General features: G+C 36.1%; 1 protein-coding gene across 21 annotated transcripts in view; it reads left to right on the top strand.

Annotated features, from left to right (window-relative positions):
• The window catches only part of CDC42BPA (CDC42 binding protein kinase alpha), a 324,447-nt gene that overhangs the window by 229,925 nt on the left and 76,027 nt on the right, over positions 1-18,495 (top strand). For all 21 annotated transcript variants that reach the window (XM_032862852.1, XM_032862845.1, XM_032862842.1 and 18 more), the window contains 2 exons: positions 7,744-7,849; positions 16,768-16,892. In XM_032862852.1, coding sequence (XP_032718743.1) covers positions 7,744-7,849; positions 16,768-16,892 — 231 coding nt within the window. The remainder of the gene's footprint in view (positions 1-7,743; positions 7,850-16,767; positions 16,893-18,495) is intronic.

Genomic DNA, 18,495 nt, shown 5'->3' with positions numbered 1-18,495 from the left:
TATAGTTTTCTGTGTATAGATTCTTAGCCTCTTTGGTTAGGCTTATTCCTAGGTATCTTATAGTTTTGGGTGCAATTGTAAATGGGATGGACTCCTTAATTTCTCTTTCTTCTGTCTTGTTGTTGGTGTAGAGAAATGCAACTGATTTCTGTGCACTGATTTTATATCCTGACACTTTACTGAATTCCTGTACAAGTTCTAGCAGTTTTGGAGTGGAGTCTTTTGAGTTTTCCACATATAGTATCATATCATCTGCGAAGAGTGATAGTTTGACTTCTTCTGTGCCGATTTGGATGCCTTTAATTTCCTTTTGTTGTCTGATTGCCGAGGCTAGGACTTCTAGTACTATGTTGAACAGCAGTGGTGATAATGGACATCCCTGCCGTGTTCCTGACCTTAGCGGAAAAGCTTTCAGTTTTTCTCCATTGAGAATGATATTTGCGGTGGGTTTTTCATAGATGGCTTTGATAATATTGAGGTATGTGCCCTCTATCCCTACACTTTGAAGAGTTTTGATCAGGAAGGGATGCTGTACTTTGTCAAATGCTTTTTCAGCATCTATTGAGAGTATCATATGGTTCTTGTTCTTTCTTTTATTAATGTGTTGTATCACATTGATTTGCGGATGTTGAACCAACCTTGCAGCCCTGGAATAAATCCCACTTGGTCGTGGTGAATAATCCTTTTAATGTACTGTTGAATCCTATTGGCTAGTATTTTGGTGAGAATTTTCGCATCTGTGTTCATCAAGGATATTGGTCTGTAGTTCTCTTTTTTGGTGGGATCCTTGTCTGGTTTTGGGATCAAGGTGATGCTGGCCTCATAAAATGAGTTTGGAAGTTTTCCTTCCATTTCTATTTTTTGGAACAGTTTCAGGAGAATAGGAATTAGTTCTTCTTTAAATGATTTGTAGAATTTCCCCGGGAAGCCGTCTGGCCCTGGGCTTTTGTTTGTTTGGAGATTTTTGATGACTGTTTCAATCTCCTTACTGGTTATGGGTCTATTCAGGCTTTCTATTTCTTCCTGGTTCAGTTGTGGTAGTTTATATGTCTCTAGGAATGCGTCCATTTCTTCCAGATTGTCAAATTTGTTGGCATAGAGTTGCTCATAGTATGTTCTTATAATTGTCTGTATTTCTTTGGTGTTAGTTGTGATCTCTCCTCTTTCATTCATGATTTTATTTATTTGGGTCCTTTCTCTTTTCTTTTTGATAAGTCTGGCCAGGGGTTTATCAATCTTATTAATTCTTTCAAAGAACCAGCTCCTAGTTTCATTGATTTGTTCTATTGTTTTTTGTTTTTTTTTTTTTTTTTTTGGTTTCTGTTTCATTGATTTCTGCTCTGATCTTTATGATTTCTCTTCTCCTGCTGGGTTTAGGGTTTCATTCTTGTTCTTTCTCCAGCTCCTTTAGGTGTAGGGTTAGGTTGTGTACCTGAGACCTTTCTTGTTTCTTGAGAAAGGTTTGTACTGCTATATATTTTCCTCTCAGGACTGCCTTTGTTGTGTCCCACAGATTTTGAACCATTGTGTTTTCATTATCATTTGTTTCCATGAATTTTTTCAGTTCTTCTTTAATTTCCTGGCTGACCCATTCATTCTTTAGAAGGATGCTGTTTAGTCTCCATGTATTTGGGTTCTTTCCAAATTTCCTCTTCTGATTGAGTTCTAGCTTCAGAGCATTGTGGTCTGAAAATATGCAGGGAATGATCCCAGTCTTTTGATACCGGTTGAGACCTGATTTAGGACCGAGGATGTGATCTATTCTGGAGAATGTTCCATGTGTGCTAGAGAAGAATGTGTATTCTGTTGCTTTGGGATGAAATGTTCTGAATATATCTGTGATGTCCATCTGGTCCAGTGTGTCATTTAAGGCCTTTATTTCCTTGTTGATCTTTTGCTTGGATGATCTGTCCATTTCAGTGAGGGGAGTGTTCAAGTCCCCTACTATTATTGTATTATTGTTGAAGTGTTTCTTTGATTTTGTTATTAATTGGTTTATATAGTTGGCTGCTCCCACGTTAGGGGCATAGATATTTAAAATTGTTAGATCTTCTTGTTGGACAGATCTTTTGAGTATGATATAGTGTTCTTCCTCATCTCTTATTATAGTCTTTGGTTTAAAATCTAATTGATCTGATAGAAGGATTGCCACTCCTGCTTTCTTCTGATGTCCATTAGCATGGTAAATTCTTTTCCACCCCTTCACTTTAAATCTGGAGGTGTCTTTGGGTTTAAAATGAGTTTCTTGTAGGCAACATATAGATAGGTATTTTTATCCATTCTGATACCCTGTGTCTTTTGATTGGGGCATTTAGCCCATTAACATTCAGGGTAACTATTAAGAGATATGAATTTAGTGCCATTGTATTGCCTGTAAGGTGACTGTTTTGTATATTGTCTCTGTTCCTTTCTGATCTACTTTTAGGGTCTCTCTTTGCTTAGAGGACCCCTTTCAGAATTTCCTGTAGAGCTGGTTTGGTGTTTGCAAATTCTTTCAGTTTTTGTCCTGGAAGCTTTTAATCTCTCCTTCTATTTTCAATGATAGCCTAGCTGGATATAGTATTCTTGGCTGCATGTTTTTCTCGTTTAGTGCTCTGAATATATCATGCCAGCTCTTTCTGGCCTGCCAGGTCTCTGTGGATAAGTCTGCTGCCAATCTAATATTTTTACCATTGTATGTTACAGACTTCTTCTCCCGGGCTGCTTTCAGGATTTTCTCTTTGTCACTAAGACTTGTAAATTTTACTATTAGGTGATGGGGTGTGGACCTATTCTTATTGATTTTGAGGGGGCTTCTCTGAACCTCCTGGATTTTGATGCTTGTTCCCTTTGCCATATTGGGGAAATTCTCTCCAATATACCTTTTACTCCCCTCTCTCTTTCTTCTTCTTCTGGAATCCCAATTATTCTAATGTTGTTTCATCTTATGGTGTCACTTATCTCTCGAATTCTCCCCTCGTGGTCCAGTAGCTGTTTGTCCCTCTTTTGCTCAGCTTCTTTATTCTCTGTCATTTGGTCTTCTATATCGCTAATTCTTTCTTCTGCCTCATTTATCCTAGCAGTGAGAGCCTCCATTTTTTATTGCACCTCATTAATAGCTTTTTTTATTTCAATTTGGTTAGATTTTAGTTCTTAGATTTCTCCAGAAAGGGCTTTTATATCTCCTGAGAGGGTTTCTCTAATATCTTCCATGCCTTTTTTGATCTGGCTAGAACCTTGAGAATCGTCATTCTGAACTCTAGATCTGACATATTACCAATGTCTGTATTGATTAGGTCCCTAGCCTTTGGTACTACCTCTTGTTCTTTTTTGTGTGGTGAATTTTTCCGCCTTGTCATTATCTGGACAAATATAAGAGTATATGAAGGAGCAAGTAAAATACTAAACGGGTGGCAACAACCCCAGGAAAATATACTTTAGCCAAATCAGAAGATATCCCAAATCATGAGGGGGGAGAAAGGGGATAAAAAGAAGTTCAGAAAGAAAAAAAAAAAAAGAAAGAAACAATTAAGAAAAGAAAACCAATAAAGAAAAAATATAAAATGGAAAAAAATATATATATATATATTAGATAAACTAGTTAAAAACGTTAAAAACGAAAAGGGTAAAAGTTAAAAAAATTTAACAGAAGAAGAGAAAAAGAAATTGAAAAAGAAAAAAAAATTAAATTAACTGCAAGGCTAAAGAATCATGGGGAGAAAGCCTTGAGTTCCGTGCTTTGCTTTCTCCTCCTCTGGAATTCCGCTGCTCTCCTTGGTATTGAAACTGCACTCCTTGGTAGGTGAACTTGGTCCTGGCTGGGTTTCTTGTTGATCTTCTGAGGGAGGGGCCTGTTGTAGTGATTCTCAAGTGTCTTTGCCCCAGGCGGAGTTGCACCGCCCTTACCAGGGGCCGGGCTGAGTAATCTGCTCGGGTTTGCTTTCGGGAGCTTTTGTTCCCTGAGCGCTTTCCGTAGAGTCCGGAGGACGGGAATGAAGATGGCGGCCTCCCAGTCTCCAGCCCGGAGGAGCCGAGAGCCCGGGGCCCCACTCCTCAGTGCGCCCTCAGAGAACAGCGCCCAATTACTCCCGTCACCCTGGCTTCCGGCCGCGCTCCGAGCTCACCAAGGCTGCGACCGGTTCAAGCTAAGCCCAAGCTGTGAGCTCACTCCTCGGCTCTGTCTCTGTAGCCGGCTTCCCCATTCTAATACCTGTAAGCTCTGCGACACTCAGACACCCCGATCCTTCTGTGACCCTGCGGGACCTGAGGCCACGCTGACCCCGCGTGGTCTTCACCCCGGTTAAGCCTCTGGAGCGATGTCCCTCAGCGGAACAGACTTTTAAAAGTCCTGATTTTGTGCTCCGTTGCTCCGCCGCTTGCCGGGAGCCGGCCCCTCCCCCTGCGGTCTATCTTCCCGTCTCTTTGGATTCACTTCTCTGCCAGTCCTACCTTTCAGAAAGTGGTTGATTTTCTGTTTCTAGAATTGCTGTTCTTCTTCTCTTCGATCTCCCGTTGGATTTGTAGGTGTTTGCAATCTTTAGATAAGCTATCTAGCTGATCCCCCGCTACCTGAAGTAGTCTCAGCTGCTACTTCTCCGCCATCTTGACTCCTCCCCTCTCATTGTGGTTTTGACTTTCATTTCCCTGATGATCAGTGATGTTGAGCATCTTTTCATGTGTCTGTTGGCCATTTGTATGTTATCTTTAGAAAAATGTCTATTCAAGTCCTCTTACCATTTTTTAGTTGGATTACTTGTTTTTTTTATTGACTTGTATGCATTCTTTGTATATTTTGGATTTTAATCCCTTATCAGATATGTCATTTGCAAATATCTTCTCCCATTCAGTAGGTTGCCTTTTCGTTTTAATGATGGTTTCCTTCACTGTGCAAGTTTTTTACCTTGATAAAGTCCCAACAGTTTATTTTTGTTTTTGTTTCCCTTGTCTTAGGGGGCATATCTTAAAAAATGTTGCTGTGGCCAATGTCAGAGAAATTACTTCCTGTGTTCTCTTCTAGGAATTGTATCAGGTCTCACATTTAGAACTTTAATGCATTTTGAGTTTATTTTTGTGTATGGTGTGGGAAAGTGCTCCAGTTTCATACTTTTGCTTGTGGCTGTCCAGTTTTCCCAGCACCATTTATTGAAAAGACTATATTTTCCCCATTGTATATTCTTGACTCCTTTCTCATAGATTAATTGGTAAGTGTGGATTTATTTCTGGAGTCTCTGTTCCATTGATCCGTGTGTTTATTTTTGTGTCGGTACCTTACTGCTTTAATTACTACAACTTTGTAGTCTCTGAAATTTTGTAGTATGCCTCTAGCTTTGTTGTTCTTTCTCAAGATTGCTTTGGCTGCTTGGGGTTTTTTGTAGTGCGTTACAAATATTAGGATTACATGTTCTAGTTCTGTGAAACATGCTGTTGCTATTTTCATGGGTATTGCATTGAATCTTGTAGATTGTTTTGGTTAGTATGGACATTTTTGCAATATTAATTCTTTCAATCCATGAGCATGGACTATCTTTCCATTTATTTATATCATCTTCAGTTTCTTTTGTAGTTTTCAGAGTACAGGTCTTTCACCACCTTGATTAAGTTTATTTCTAGCTATTTTATTTATTCCTTTTGGTGTGATTATAAATGCAATTATTTTCTTAATTCCTCCTTCTCCTACTTTGTTATTAGTGTATTAGTGAAATGCTACCAGTTTCTGGGTATCAATTTTGTATCCTGCAACTTTACTGAATTCATTTATTACTAATAGTTTTTTTAGTGGAGTCCTAAGGGCTTTCTAGTTATAGTATGTCATCTGCAAATAGTGACAGTTTAACTTCTTCCTTACCAGTATGGGTCCTCATATTCCTTTTTTTTTTTTTTTTTTCTTTAATTGCTGTGGCTACAGCTTCTAGTACTATGTTGAATCAAAGTGGTGAAAGTGGACACCCTTGTCTTATTTCTGACCCTACAGGAAAAGCTCTCAGTTTTTCTCCATTATGGAGGATGTTAACTGTGGGGTTTTTGTAGATGGCCTTTATTATATTAAGGTGTGTTCCCTCTAAACCCACTTTGTTGAGGGTTGTAGCATGAATAGAAAGTTTAATTTTGTCATGTGATTTTTCTTCATCTTTTAAGATGACCACACAGTTTTTATCCTTTGTTTTCTTGATGTGGTATATGATGTTGATTGATTTGTGTACATGGAACCATCCTTACATTCCAGAATAAATTTGATTATGCTGAATGATCCTTTCAATATATTGTTGAATGTGGTTTGCTGGTATTTTGTTGAACATTTTTATATCCATGTTCATCAGGGGTATTGGCCTGTAGTTCTCTTTTTTTTTTTTTAATGGTATCTTTGGTTTTGGTATCAGGGTAATATTGGCCTTATAGAATGTATTTGGAAAATATCTATGGTCTTCTATTTTTTTATAACAGTTTGAGAAGAGTTAGGTATTAACTCTTCATTAAATGTCTGGTGGCATTCACATGTTTAGCCATCTGGTCTTGGACTTTTATTTGGGGAAGTGTTTTGATTACTGATTGAATTTTGTTACTAGTAATTGGTCTGTTCAGACTTTTTTGTTTCTTCCTGATTTAGTTTGGAAGATAGTGTGTTTCTGGGAATTTATCCCAGAAAAACTAGAAGTAGTTTGTCCAGTTTGTTGGCATATAATTTTTCATAGTACTCTCTTATTCTTATATTTCTGTGGTTCATTTCTCTTTTGTTTCTGATTTTATGTATTTGAGTCTTTTTTCTTGATGAGTCTGGGTGTAAGGGTTTATCTGTTCTGTTTATCTTTTCAAAGAACCAGTTCTTGGTTTAATTATGTTTTTTTTTAATCCCTATTTATTTCTGATGTGATCTTTATTATTTCCTTTCTTCTACTCACCTTAGATTTCATTTGTCTTTTTTCCCCCAATTTAGGCGTAAAGTTAAATTGTTTATTTGAGCTTTTTATTTCTTGAGTTGGCATGTATCATTGGATATTTCCTTCTTAGAACTACTTTTGCTGTGTTAAAGATTTTGGACCATGGAGTTTTCATTTTTTCATTTGTCTTCTCATATTTTTTTTTAATTTATTTGATTTCTTCGTTGACCGTTTGGTTGTTTAGAATATAAGCCTCTTCATCTGCATTTCAACTCAGTGTTTGAAAACTGATTCCTCTTTCTCCATTAGGTGGTTTCCAAAAAGTCTGTTAGCACTGTGTTTACCTCTAAGGGTGAATCAGTTGTGCTTCTCAGAACTATCATTTTAAAATAAGTTTTATAATATTAAATTTGTTGTGTATGTATGCATATGTGTGTAGGTAGGTACTTAGGTAAGAAGGAAGGAAGGGCTGAATATATCGAGAGAATTATTGGAAATTTCACTGAGGGTTTGCTAACAATCTTGAGCTGAGTATAAGGAAACATGTTGGGGCCCATGTGTTCCCTTCTTTCCCTAACCTCTTCATTTTCCCATACGTCCTGGTACATATAAAACCAAATAAGGTGAGCACAGGCATGAAGTCTACAAATCACAGATGTCTTCTCAGATTTTCAAATGAAAAGCAAAGTAGCCATTGTTAGGCAGACAAGTCTGTTAATTGAAAGGAATGTGACTTTTAATTTTAAGGGGGAAGATTGGGATTTGGTACATTTAAGATATGTAATTTTTCAGAATTAAAAGTGCATGGTACAGTAGCCAATCGGGGATATGTTATTTTAACTTTAATTCCATTGCCTTTTTCCCCCTCTTATGTTTTGAATCATGTTAGTCAAAGTGAAAGGGAAGAATTTGAAAATGAGTTCAAACAACAGTATGAACGAGAAAAAGTATTATTAACTGAAGAAAATAAAAAACTGACAAGTGAACTTGATAAGGTGAGTGATACAACCTAGTTTTTATTTCCTGAGCACATGCTAAATGTTCAGCACTGTGATAGAAATTGTAGATAATTTTGTATTTGATGGCCAGTTTGGGTTTAATATTTCTCCTTATATGCAGGGTTGGTACAGGCGAGTTTTCATTACAACAGTCTGTACGGGAGTTCTGGAGAGAGGGTTTTGCTTATCTCATCATATTCTTTGTCCCATTTATTTTTCGAGCCTCTCTTCTTTATTTCACTTTCTATCAATTCTCTTTTTCACACTTTCCTCCCATATTTGGTACTTACTCTTTCATGGCTGTTGGAGGTAAGGTGACCCTTGGCAAGAGCAAGAACAAGAACATTTAAGCTAAACTGGAGAAGTTTTGACAACTCTTTTGTCCTATTCATGATGGAAAACTTCTAATAGCTAGAAATAATACTGTTGGTAGTTAGGAATCTAGAGAAACGAACTCTGCCTAAACCACTGTAGCTTGAATAAAGAGCAAAACCATTCAGCCAGATTTATGAACAAAATGTCAAATACTTAAATGGAATGGTTTTCCGTTTAGTAGCTGAGATTTCTTGAACTGCCATTATTCTGCATTTCTTCATCAGTTCTTAACAAACAGTTGTAAAAATTCTAATATTATCTAGACGTTTTAATCTTATTTATATTTAAGAACATTTGGGTAATTGTGTTTTATAATAATTTCTAGGATTTTCCTCCAATAAAAGTATTTTGTTCAGTTATTAGTTATTCCAATAAGAGACTGAAAGACCATGACTAAGTAGTCATAAAAGAGAGACTCTTTATTGTCTCTCTGTTTTCCCTTGTGTTTCATGCATCTTTCACTACTTTCCCCATGACTCTTTGGTTCTTTATACATTTAATAATGACTTTGCTTGTTTACCTGAAAACAACTCCATTGTCCATTTGAGAAAAAACTCCATTTGTCCATTTGGTAAAGTCTTATGGAACTTATGTACACAGACACTGTGAGAAGTGGCTAGAGGTAGTAGAGACAGTAAGTAGTATGAATGTTTTCTTTAAAGTATGAAAAATATGTGAAGGTGATCATGTAACTCTTAGTTATTTCCACTAAAATAAAACTAACAATATTTGAGTTTTATACAAATAGGTCACATAATTGTTATTTCATGTGTTTGACTAATATGACTATAAAATTAAATATTATTTATCTATTAGGCAGAATTGAAGGTTCTTTTAAGAGTAACCTTGATGTGAGAAATGTAATTAAACTCTAGAAGGCCTCTGCATATAGTTTCTAAACAAACTACCTAGTAAAAAATGCATATAGTTCAAGAAAAATTATATTACTTAATTATATTACTTAATAATCAGTTTGTATGTAGAGCAAATCTTGTATTCACCCCTTGGTTTTATTTTATTAGTTACCATAAAGTTCTACTGAGTTTATACCAGAAATACATATTTGGAGAGAATTTATAAGCAATACTCTTATGAGTGTGATGAGATGCAAAGAATAAAAATAAAAGCCTGTCTCCTAAGTTAATAAAAATAGGACATTACCTTTTCTTGCTAAATTGAAAGGTATGATGAATGATGAGTAGAACTTTGAGAGCAAATTCGTATGGTGGGGTAGTATTTAATGACAAATGATACCAAGGAAATATTTATTCCTAGAGAAATAGAGATGGATCTGGGTTCTGCTGCCTTTTAAGTCTCTTCCCTACTTTTGCTCCTTTTATAGCCTTTGCTTCTCTTCCTCTTTAACTTTCAGTTCACCATGATTGAGCCTCTTCACTGTTTCTTTCTGTTCATTCATTTTCTGGTTTAGTTTGAACTGTGTTTCTTCATTAAGAGGGATAACCAGAGAATACTTTTGTCATTGCTATACCAGCTCTTCTGTCTGGGACCTGAGTGAAGAGAGCCGAATTTCTTCTCAACAGAACTTGTAGTATAGAAGCTAGAAAGCAACTATTATGTTAATTTTGAAATTTATTTAATTAATACTATGACTAGATTCTCATATTCACATTTTTAAACTCCAAAAATTAAAATTTTGAAAGAAATTAAAAAGGAGTACCAGAGTGACTCAACCAGTTAAGCATAAGACTCTTGATTCAACTCAGGTCATGATCCTCAGGGTCCGTGAGATCAAGCTCAGACTTGGGCTCCATGCTGGACATGGAGCCTGCTTGGGATTCTCTCTCTCCCCCACCCCTTACCCCACACCTGCCCCCACTCCACTGCTCATGCTGTCTCTTTCAAAAAAAAAAAAAAAAAAAGAAATTGAAAAAATTTTGTTGATATTCTCAGAAGTCTCATAAGTATCACTTTTTTTTTTTTTTTTTTTTTTTTTTTTTTTGAGAGCGAGCACACACAAGTTGGGGGTGGAGGAGCAGTGGAGGGCAAAGGGAGAAAGAGAATCTTAAGCAGGCTCTATGCCCAGCACAGAGCCCAGTGAGGGTGGGTCTTGATCTCATGACCTGAGATGATGATCTGAGCCAAAATCAAGGGTTGGATGCTTAACTGACTGATCCACCCAGGTACTCTTTTAAGTTTCACTTTTTATTAAAAGATAACTTATTGCAAATAAAATTAACCATGTATGTTAGGGAGTGAAAGTGAATGGCTTCCCATAAAAATATTATTTGTACCCTGTTCTTAAATTATTAAACAAAAAGTGTAAATTATAAAAATTACATAAAGTTACCCATGATCTCATTACCACAAAACAAATATTTTAATTTTATATGTTCCTTCCAGGTTTTGTTTGTGTAAATAGTTACGTAGGTGCAGTCATACATGCATTCCAATTCTAATATGCCTTTCACTTAAAATGTCATGACCATGTTTCCGTATTCTATACTATACTGTACTGTGCTATTCCATATTATAAGCCAGATATGTCAAGGTACAAATAGTAAAACCTTCTCATTCCCAAATAAGCAAAATGAACAAATACTTGGGTAGAATTTACTAAGTGCAGATCCTCTTCTAAGTTACTTTATATATATATCATTTAATCCTCACAAAAACTCTGTAAGGTATACACTATTACTCTTGCCATTTTATGGTTGAGGAGACTGAGGCAGAGGGAGGGGGATGAGACTCGTTTCCTAATCAGAGGACCAGGGAATGGCCAGATGGAATTTGAACACATGCAGTCTGGCTCCAGAGTCCATGCTCTTATTTAGTAATAATAAAAAGATTAGCATCTCTCTAATACTGAACAAGTCTACTTAAAACTACTTATAACTATTGTAACATGGTCTTGCAAAAGCTGTGTTTCCTCTCCTTCCTGCAGATATCTAGCTGACATCACTCACAGATTAGTTGGAAGGACTGTCAAAAGCAATAGTAATGAAAAGTAATGTGTTGTATTAATTAGTAAAGACATTGCATCTGCAAAAAATTTTTCAAAGACGGCTGGTAGACTTCTGTCTGTGCTAACATGAAGAGATTGATGAATCCTCTCAAGAAAAAACAAAATTTCAAAGTGGACATAACTGTCAAAAAACAACCATTGCAGAGGGAATTAACCAGAGGACGACCACTACAGAACATTGCTGAGATAAATGAAGGAAAATCTAATGAAGAGATGTACACGGTTAATGGATCAAAAAACTTGGAATTGTTCGGACCTCAAGTCTCCTCTAATGTATACATTTAGGGAAATCCCCATCAAAATTCTGATAAGACTTTTTTGTTGGAATTGAGAAGCTTATCCTTAAATTTATTTGGGAATATAAAAGACCTATAATAGCCTTTTGCAGCAAAAATTGGAGGATTTATCTGACAGTCTTTTGAAACTTACTGGTAGTTTTGGTATTATGGAACCATAGTGTAATGGTCTAAAAATAAGCCCTCATATTTGTGGCCAATTGATTTTCAGCAAAAGTGCAAAGCAATTCATTGGGAGAAGGATAATCTTTTCAACAAATGGCGCTAGAACACTTGGATATCCATGTGAAAAAAAATTAAATTCTTATACCATATAAAAACATTAACTTAAAGTGGATCATAAACTGAAACATGGGAGATAATCGTAGGAGAAAATTTTCACGATTTAGGGTTAGTCAAAGATTTCATCTGTATAAATCAAAAGTATAACCCATGAGAGAAAAATAATGATAAATTGTACTTCATTACAATTTAAATACAACATTAAGAAAAGTAAAGTACATACACAGATAAGGAGGAAACATTTGCAAATCATTTACCTAATAAGAAACATATTCAAAATATAGAAAGAACTTAAAACCCAATAATAAATAATGCAAACAACCCAGTGAAAAAATGGGAAATTTTGAATGGACATTTCATGAAAGATTGATGAATGACAAGCAAGTGAAAAGAAGCTCAATATCATTAGGAATATGTGAGCTAAAACCACAGATATATAGTGCTATACACCATCAAAAATAAGTGGAATTAACAAGAGGGACCATACCAACTGTTGGCAAGGATGTGGAGGAGCTGGAACTCTATACTGCTTGTGGGAGCATCAGGTGGTTATATAGCCACTTTAGAAAATAGTTTTAAGAAATTCTCAAAAGGTAAGCATACCCTTACCACATGACCCAGAAATTCCTGGAGATATTTAAGAAAACTGAAAACAGAGTCCTTCTAAGGACTTGTGTATGCATGTGCATAGCATCATTATTCACAATACCAAACAACTGGAAATAGTTCCAATGCTCATCAGCTAGTTAGTCAATGAGCAAATGAAGTTTACTATTACCCATATAATAGAATACTACTCAGCTGAAAAAAGGGGATTTCTGATACACACAATACTGTGGTTGAACCTCAATATTTTGGGGAGTGAAAGACAAAAAACCTACATGTTGTATTATTTCATTGGTATTAAATTTATTGGAAAAGCAAAAGTATAGAAACAGAAAACAGATCACCAATGCCTGGAACTCAGTTTGGGAGCTAGGAATGACTGCAAACCAGCAGTGGGGAAATTTCTCCTGTACCAAAATTGGATTGTGGTGATTGTTGCACGGCTGTATAAGTTTATTAAAAATCCTTGAACCATTACACTTCTAATGGATAAATTTTAGTGTATGTAAATTATGTCTGTAAAAAGAACTTTTTCAGAGGTTAAGTGGCACACCTTGAGGTACAGAACTGAAATCCCTTATTATCAACAGGCATATAAGGGTGTATGTTGGCATCGATAGCTTCTCTGGACCCCATTGCCTTCTGAGAAGACAGTGAGGTTGGAGGTATGATTAAACAGGGAATTGCAGCTGTGCTCCTTTGGTAGAGGGGGAGAAACAAAACTGCACTGTGACTTATGCCAAAAAATGTCTATGTCTCACATTAGTACAGGCCAAAAACTGAGAACAACCCTGGGTCATTAGGATTCCTGATCAATTTAGATGGGGGAATTGGCCCACTGTGACCTATGGCCAGATCTAGCTCTGAGACTGTTTCTTGATGACCCATGAATTAAGAAGAATTTTTACATATCTTTTAAGTAAGTTTTTCTAAGAATAAGATGTGATGGAGCCCATGCCTGGCCCACAAAGCTAAAAATATATACTATCTAACTCATTGGAAAGTTTGCAGACCCTTGACTTAGAACATGTTTTAGCCTGTATTAGTAACTGAGTTAAACATACACATACATACATATATATGTATGCAAATATGTATATACACATATTCACAAATACATATGTATGTATAAAGACATTTATTGTAAGGAATTTGCTCACCTGATTATGGAAGCTGACAAGTCCCAGGATCTGTAGTTTGCAGTCTGGAGACCCAGGAAGAGCTGCTCTTTCAGTAAGAGTGCAAAAGCAGGAAAAACCAACCTCCTAGTTTGAAGGCATGTAGGCAGGAGAAATTCCCTCCTATCCGTCTTACTCCCTAGGGTCAGCCTTTTTATTCTCCAGGACTTTGGCCGACTGGTTGGGCCTACTGTGTTAGGGAGGGCAGTCTGCTTTATTCAGTCTCTTGATTCAAATGTTCATCTCATCCAGAGACGCCTTCACAGACACACAGAGTAATGTCTGATCATGTGTGTTGCCACCCTACGGCCCAGTAGCTTAACACAGAAAATTAACCATCACCTGACCACTCATCCCCACAAACCTGTAAATAGCTTTTCTAGGAAAAACTCATCTTCTTCAGGTTGAGTAATCAAAAAGAAATGAACACAGGAACACAGTATTTCTATAAACATACCAAAAAGCAAGAAAAGAATAGTAATAACTAATGCAGATTGAGTATTTATCAGAAAACTGTCGCCATGAAATAAAAATTGAATGTAATTATTTTATCACAAATTTTAAAAAACTTATTAAAGCAGGAACTTGTGCTTCTGGCTATGACAGATTAGTTTATATCATACCCACCACCTCACCAAGAACTGGATTTTTTAAAAAATTGTCCTAATATGGTAGGACTATTTCCTACAGTATTTATCTGTGGAAGGCATTGGGGAGATAAGAAGGCAGCCGTCATTACTGACCAAGATCCTGCAGAGCAGTAATGCAGGGAGATGAGCCCAGCACTCAATGCCATTTTTCCCCTTGAGGCATTTGCTGATACAAAAGCAGTAGCCGAAGATCCAGGAAGCTGAGCACAGTATTCCACAGCCATACAAGTTTGAAGAGGTGAATACAAGCTTTCAGTTGGACTCATTGAAAGGCTACATTTTAGGAATATGAGTGAACCAGAAAGAGATGAAACCTCTCACGGACTGAAACCTAGCCTCCAAGTAACTCAATACCTGACCTGTCTTGAGTCTAAATGCCTGCCAGAAGTAAAGGTAAATACTCTGCAGGAAGATGCTATACAGAGTGTCAAATTACCCCTAAAACTTGTATACAAAATGTGTGGCATACATTAAAATAGTTACCATGCATCCCAGGAGATAAAACTAAATCAGTGAAAACCAAGAGTAAAAATATAATAGCAAAAACAAAATGAAAGAAAAAATGAAAAAAATTAGTTTGTATAAGCAAGCCCACAGGATTCCCATCAGAATTTTCATAAATGAGATTTTAAAATAACTGTATGATAAAAAATGGAAGACACAAAGAATTTTAGCAGGTAACTGGAATATATACAAAAGAGTCAAATAGAACATCTAGAAGTGAAAACTAAAATAACCAAAATACCCAATAGAAGATTTTAACAGCAGACTGGAAAAGGCTGAAGAGAACAGTGAATAAGTAAAAAATTTTGGACTAAAGTATGGGTAGAGATTAAAAAGGATGGACATACATAAAAGAGGATGAAGATGAAGAGGATGTGATGAAAGGATCTGATGTACAAATACTTGCTTTCCCAGATGGAGAGGATGGTCTGTGACATAACACCGTATTTGAGGAAGTAATGGCCCATAATTTTCCAAAACTTATGAGAAACATTTAGGTACAAATTCAAGGAATGCCACAAACCCTAAAGGTGGTAAATAGAAATCACGCTTAAAGACATCACGCTTAGAGACATCATAGAAAAACTGCTGAAAACTAGCAACCAAAGAAAGTCCTGAAAGCAGCCAGAGAAGAAAATCACATTATATTCAAATGAGTAAAAGTTAAACTGAAGCTTGACTTCCCAACAGAAAAAAATGAAATCCAAAAAGGGATCAAAACAGGGAATAAAAAGGAATGACATTTTCAAAGTGCTGGAGGATAATTGCCAACCTAGAATGCCCTATACAGCAAAAAATGTTTTTCGAAAATGAAAGCAGAAAGTAGGACTACAGAAAACTTTGCAGGACAACCTGTTTTCTTCAACAAATAAATTACAAGAAAAATAAAAGTGAGGGAGGGGAACTGCTATGGACAGAATGTGTTCTTCCAAAATTTGCATGTTGAAACCTACCCCTCAGTGTGATTGTAGGAGATGTTGCCTTTGGGAGGTGATTAGGTAGTGAGGTGGAGGGCTCATGGTGGGATTATCCTTATGAAAGCAACCCTGGACAGCCCCTCAAGCCTTCCACCCCCTGAGGACACAGCCAAAGACCACCATCTGTGAACCAAGAGCAGACCTCACCAGACTCTGAATCTGCTGGCACCTTGATCTTGGACTTTCTGGTCCCCAGACTGTGAGAAATAGATGTTTCATATTTAAACTATCCAATCTCTGGTATTCTAGTATAGGGGCCCGAATGGACCCCTACAGTCTATAAATAAAAGAGACTTACAAGATACAGGAACCATTAAGCTGTGGTTACTTGTTAGTATCATGATTCAATATGATAAACTGTTAAGCTTTTTGATATTTCGAGATAACTAGAAATTTGAACAATTACTACCTATGTGATGATATAAGGAAACTCATTAAATTTTTAAAGTATGATTATATTGTTATCTTTTGAAAGAGAGAGCCTTATTTGCAAGAGATATACACAGAAATATATATGGGTAAAATTATAGATGTCTGGTATTCACTTCAGAATAATTCAGGAGGAAGGGATAAGAAGACAGGATCAAATGAAATGACTGGCATCGAGGTGATAATTGTTGAAGTTGGCCATGGGCTCATGTGAAATAACTTATACTGTCCATTTTTCTATATACTTGAAATTCTATATTAGATTTTATTTTAAGAAGAGGATGACATGGAGACATTTACAGACCAAGAAAAAAACAAACAAACCAAAAAAAAAAAAAAAAACGAGAGATGTTGTTACTGGTGGAACCTGGGGAGTTTTTAGGCAACTGGAGAAAGTTCACAAATGTAAGAATTCAGTATAGAGAGTAAGGGGAAAGCAAAGGCAGAGGAGAATTCAGAACATTTGATGTTTCCAAATTCAGTGACCAGAAGGGTATATGATAAGAAATAGGAAGATAAGCATTTTTTAGTGGAATATGGTAAGTAATCAGATTTAACAGGCGGCATCTGAGCACCTTGCATTCCTGTTCCTGAAAGTCACATTTATCTTCAAGTGTCTTAAAACTCTCTTTCAGCTCACAACTTTGTATGAGAACTTAAGTATGCGCAACCAGCAGTTAGAAGAAGAGGTAAAAGACCTAGCAGACAAGAAAGAATCTGTTGCACATTGGGAAGCCCAAATCACAGAAATAATTCAGTGGTGAGTGCTCTTTTTAAATGTGTTTTTTGTGGGTGATTTGAACATATGGCCAAGTTTTCGTGAATTCCAGTTGAAAAATGTTTCCCTGAAGAACATAATTTTATTAATGGCCTGTTATTTATTATTGATCTGCGTCCTTCTGTATTTTCTCTTATGTTCTTCTTTTCCCCAACTGCAGCAAGTATCCCATGTCAACTCTCCACAGCTTCATTGAAAGCTGTTATTTCTAAGAGAAGAAAATGTTATTTTAAGACGGTTGGTCCTTAAAGAACCGAGAAAATCATTCACTAGCTATAGGTTCCTTTCTAAGACCAAAATTGCTATATTTGTAATTATTTTAAGAAATAGCCTAGAGAAAAATTTTGAACCTGAAGATCTGCTGTCATCTTCTTTCATAATTACAATAGGTTGATGCACAGGTCATCATAAAAACTCACATGATTACAGTTTGATTTTATTAACTATTCTTCAAGTTCTTATGATTCAATGTAGAATGAATTACCTTAGTGACTTTCCACATTCATTATTTCATCAAATATTTCTGGCATTTATAAAAATGTGTATATTTTTATAAAACATGAAGGAAATTGAACACAGCAGGGACTTTATTTTCTAAGGAAAACATATTTTTTAGATTTTTATAGTTACTTTTCAACTTTCTTATTCTTTTTGGCACATGGATGTTTAATTTTATGAAAACTAGTTTCTTTATGGATATAGACCAATCATTTGGGAATTTTAGTTTCTTGTAATCTTATTTTGGTTCTTTAAGCATTTTTTCCATTTTCCTACTTATTGCAGACTAACACCCTCCATCTTAAATTAGAAGTGGATAAACACTGTCCTTTTAAGTGATCTTACCCAAATAACTCATGTATTTTGATACAGACTGAACTACAGAGCTCTTATGTTCACTCATCTGTGGCTTATGAATGTGACTATACAGTGCATAGCTAAATGAAAATGCCCAAATTGAGGAAATTTGGTTGTGTCCCAAACAGGATAGTACCATTAATGGTTCATTAATGTTAAATTTATGTCCTTGTCATCAAGTCTACATTTCTGAAGCAAATTCATTCTAATCTTTAGCCAAGCTTATAATATCAAAAATTATGACTCTTTATTTATAACTCAATTATTATGTAACCAAATCTATAATTAAACTATTGCTGAAAAAGATGATCTGGCCAAAGCCCCAGTTCCTAGACTGCTGATCTTTTCCAGCAATAGGCATGATGGGTTCAGATGGAATGGGAAGTGTTTCTACTAAAGTAAAAATCTTTATTTTTTTTAAAGATTTTATTTATTTATTTGACAGACAGTGAGAGAGGGAACATAAGCAGGGGAAGTGGGAGAGGGAGAAACAGGCTCCCTGCTGATCCAGGACCCTGGGATCATGACCTGAGCCGAAGGCAGATGCTTAATGACTGAGCCACCCGGGAATCCCAGTAAAGAAGCTTTAAATGTAGATTCTCTGGAAAGGGTTAGTAAGAAGTATTAAGGTGAAAGTTTTTACATGATACCATGAAACACTCATTTTAGGCTTTTCACATTCAAGTGAAATGTGCATAAGAAACCAGGAATGCAGGCAAATCAGTTTGCA

Source organism: Lontra canadensis, unplaced genomic scaffold (assembly GCF_010015895.1).
Source record: "Lontra canadensis isolate GAN:19392208 unplaced genomic scaffold, GSC_riverotter_1.0 scaffold24, whole genome shotgun sequence".
Lineage (NCBI taxonomy): Eukaryota > Metazoa > Chordata > Mammalia > Carnivora > Mustelidae > Lontra > Lontra canadensis.
Note: the sequence above shows the minus strand (reverse complement) of the source record. Positions and strands in the feature narration are given on the sequence as shown.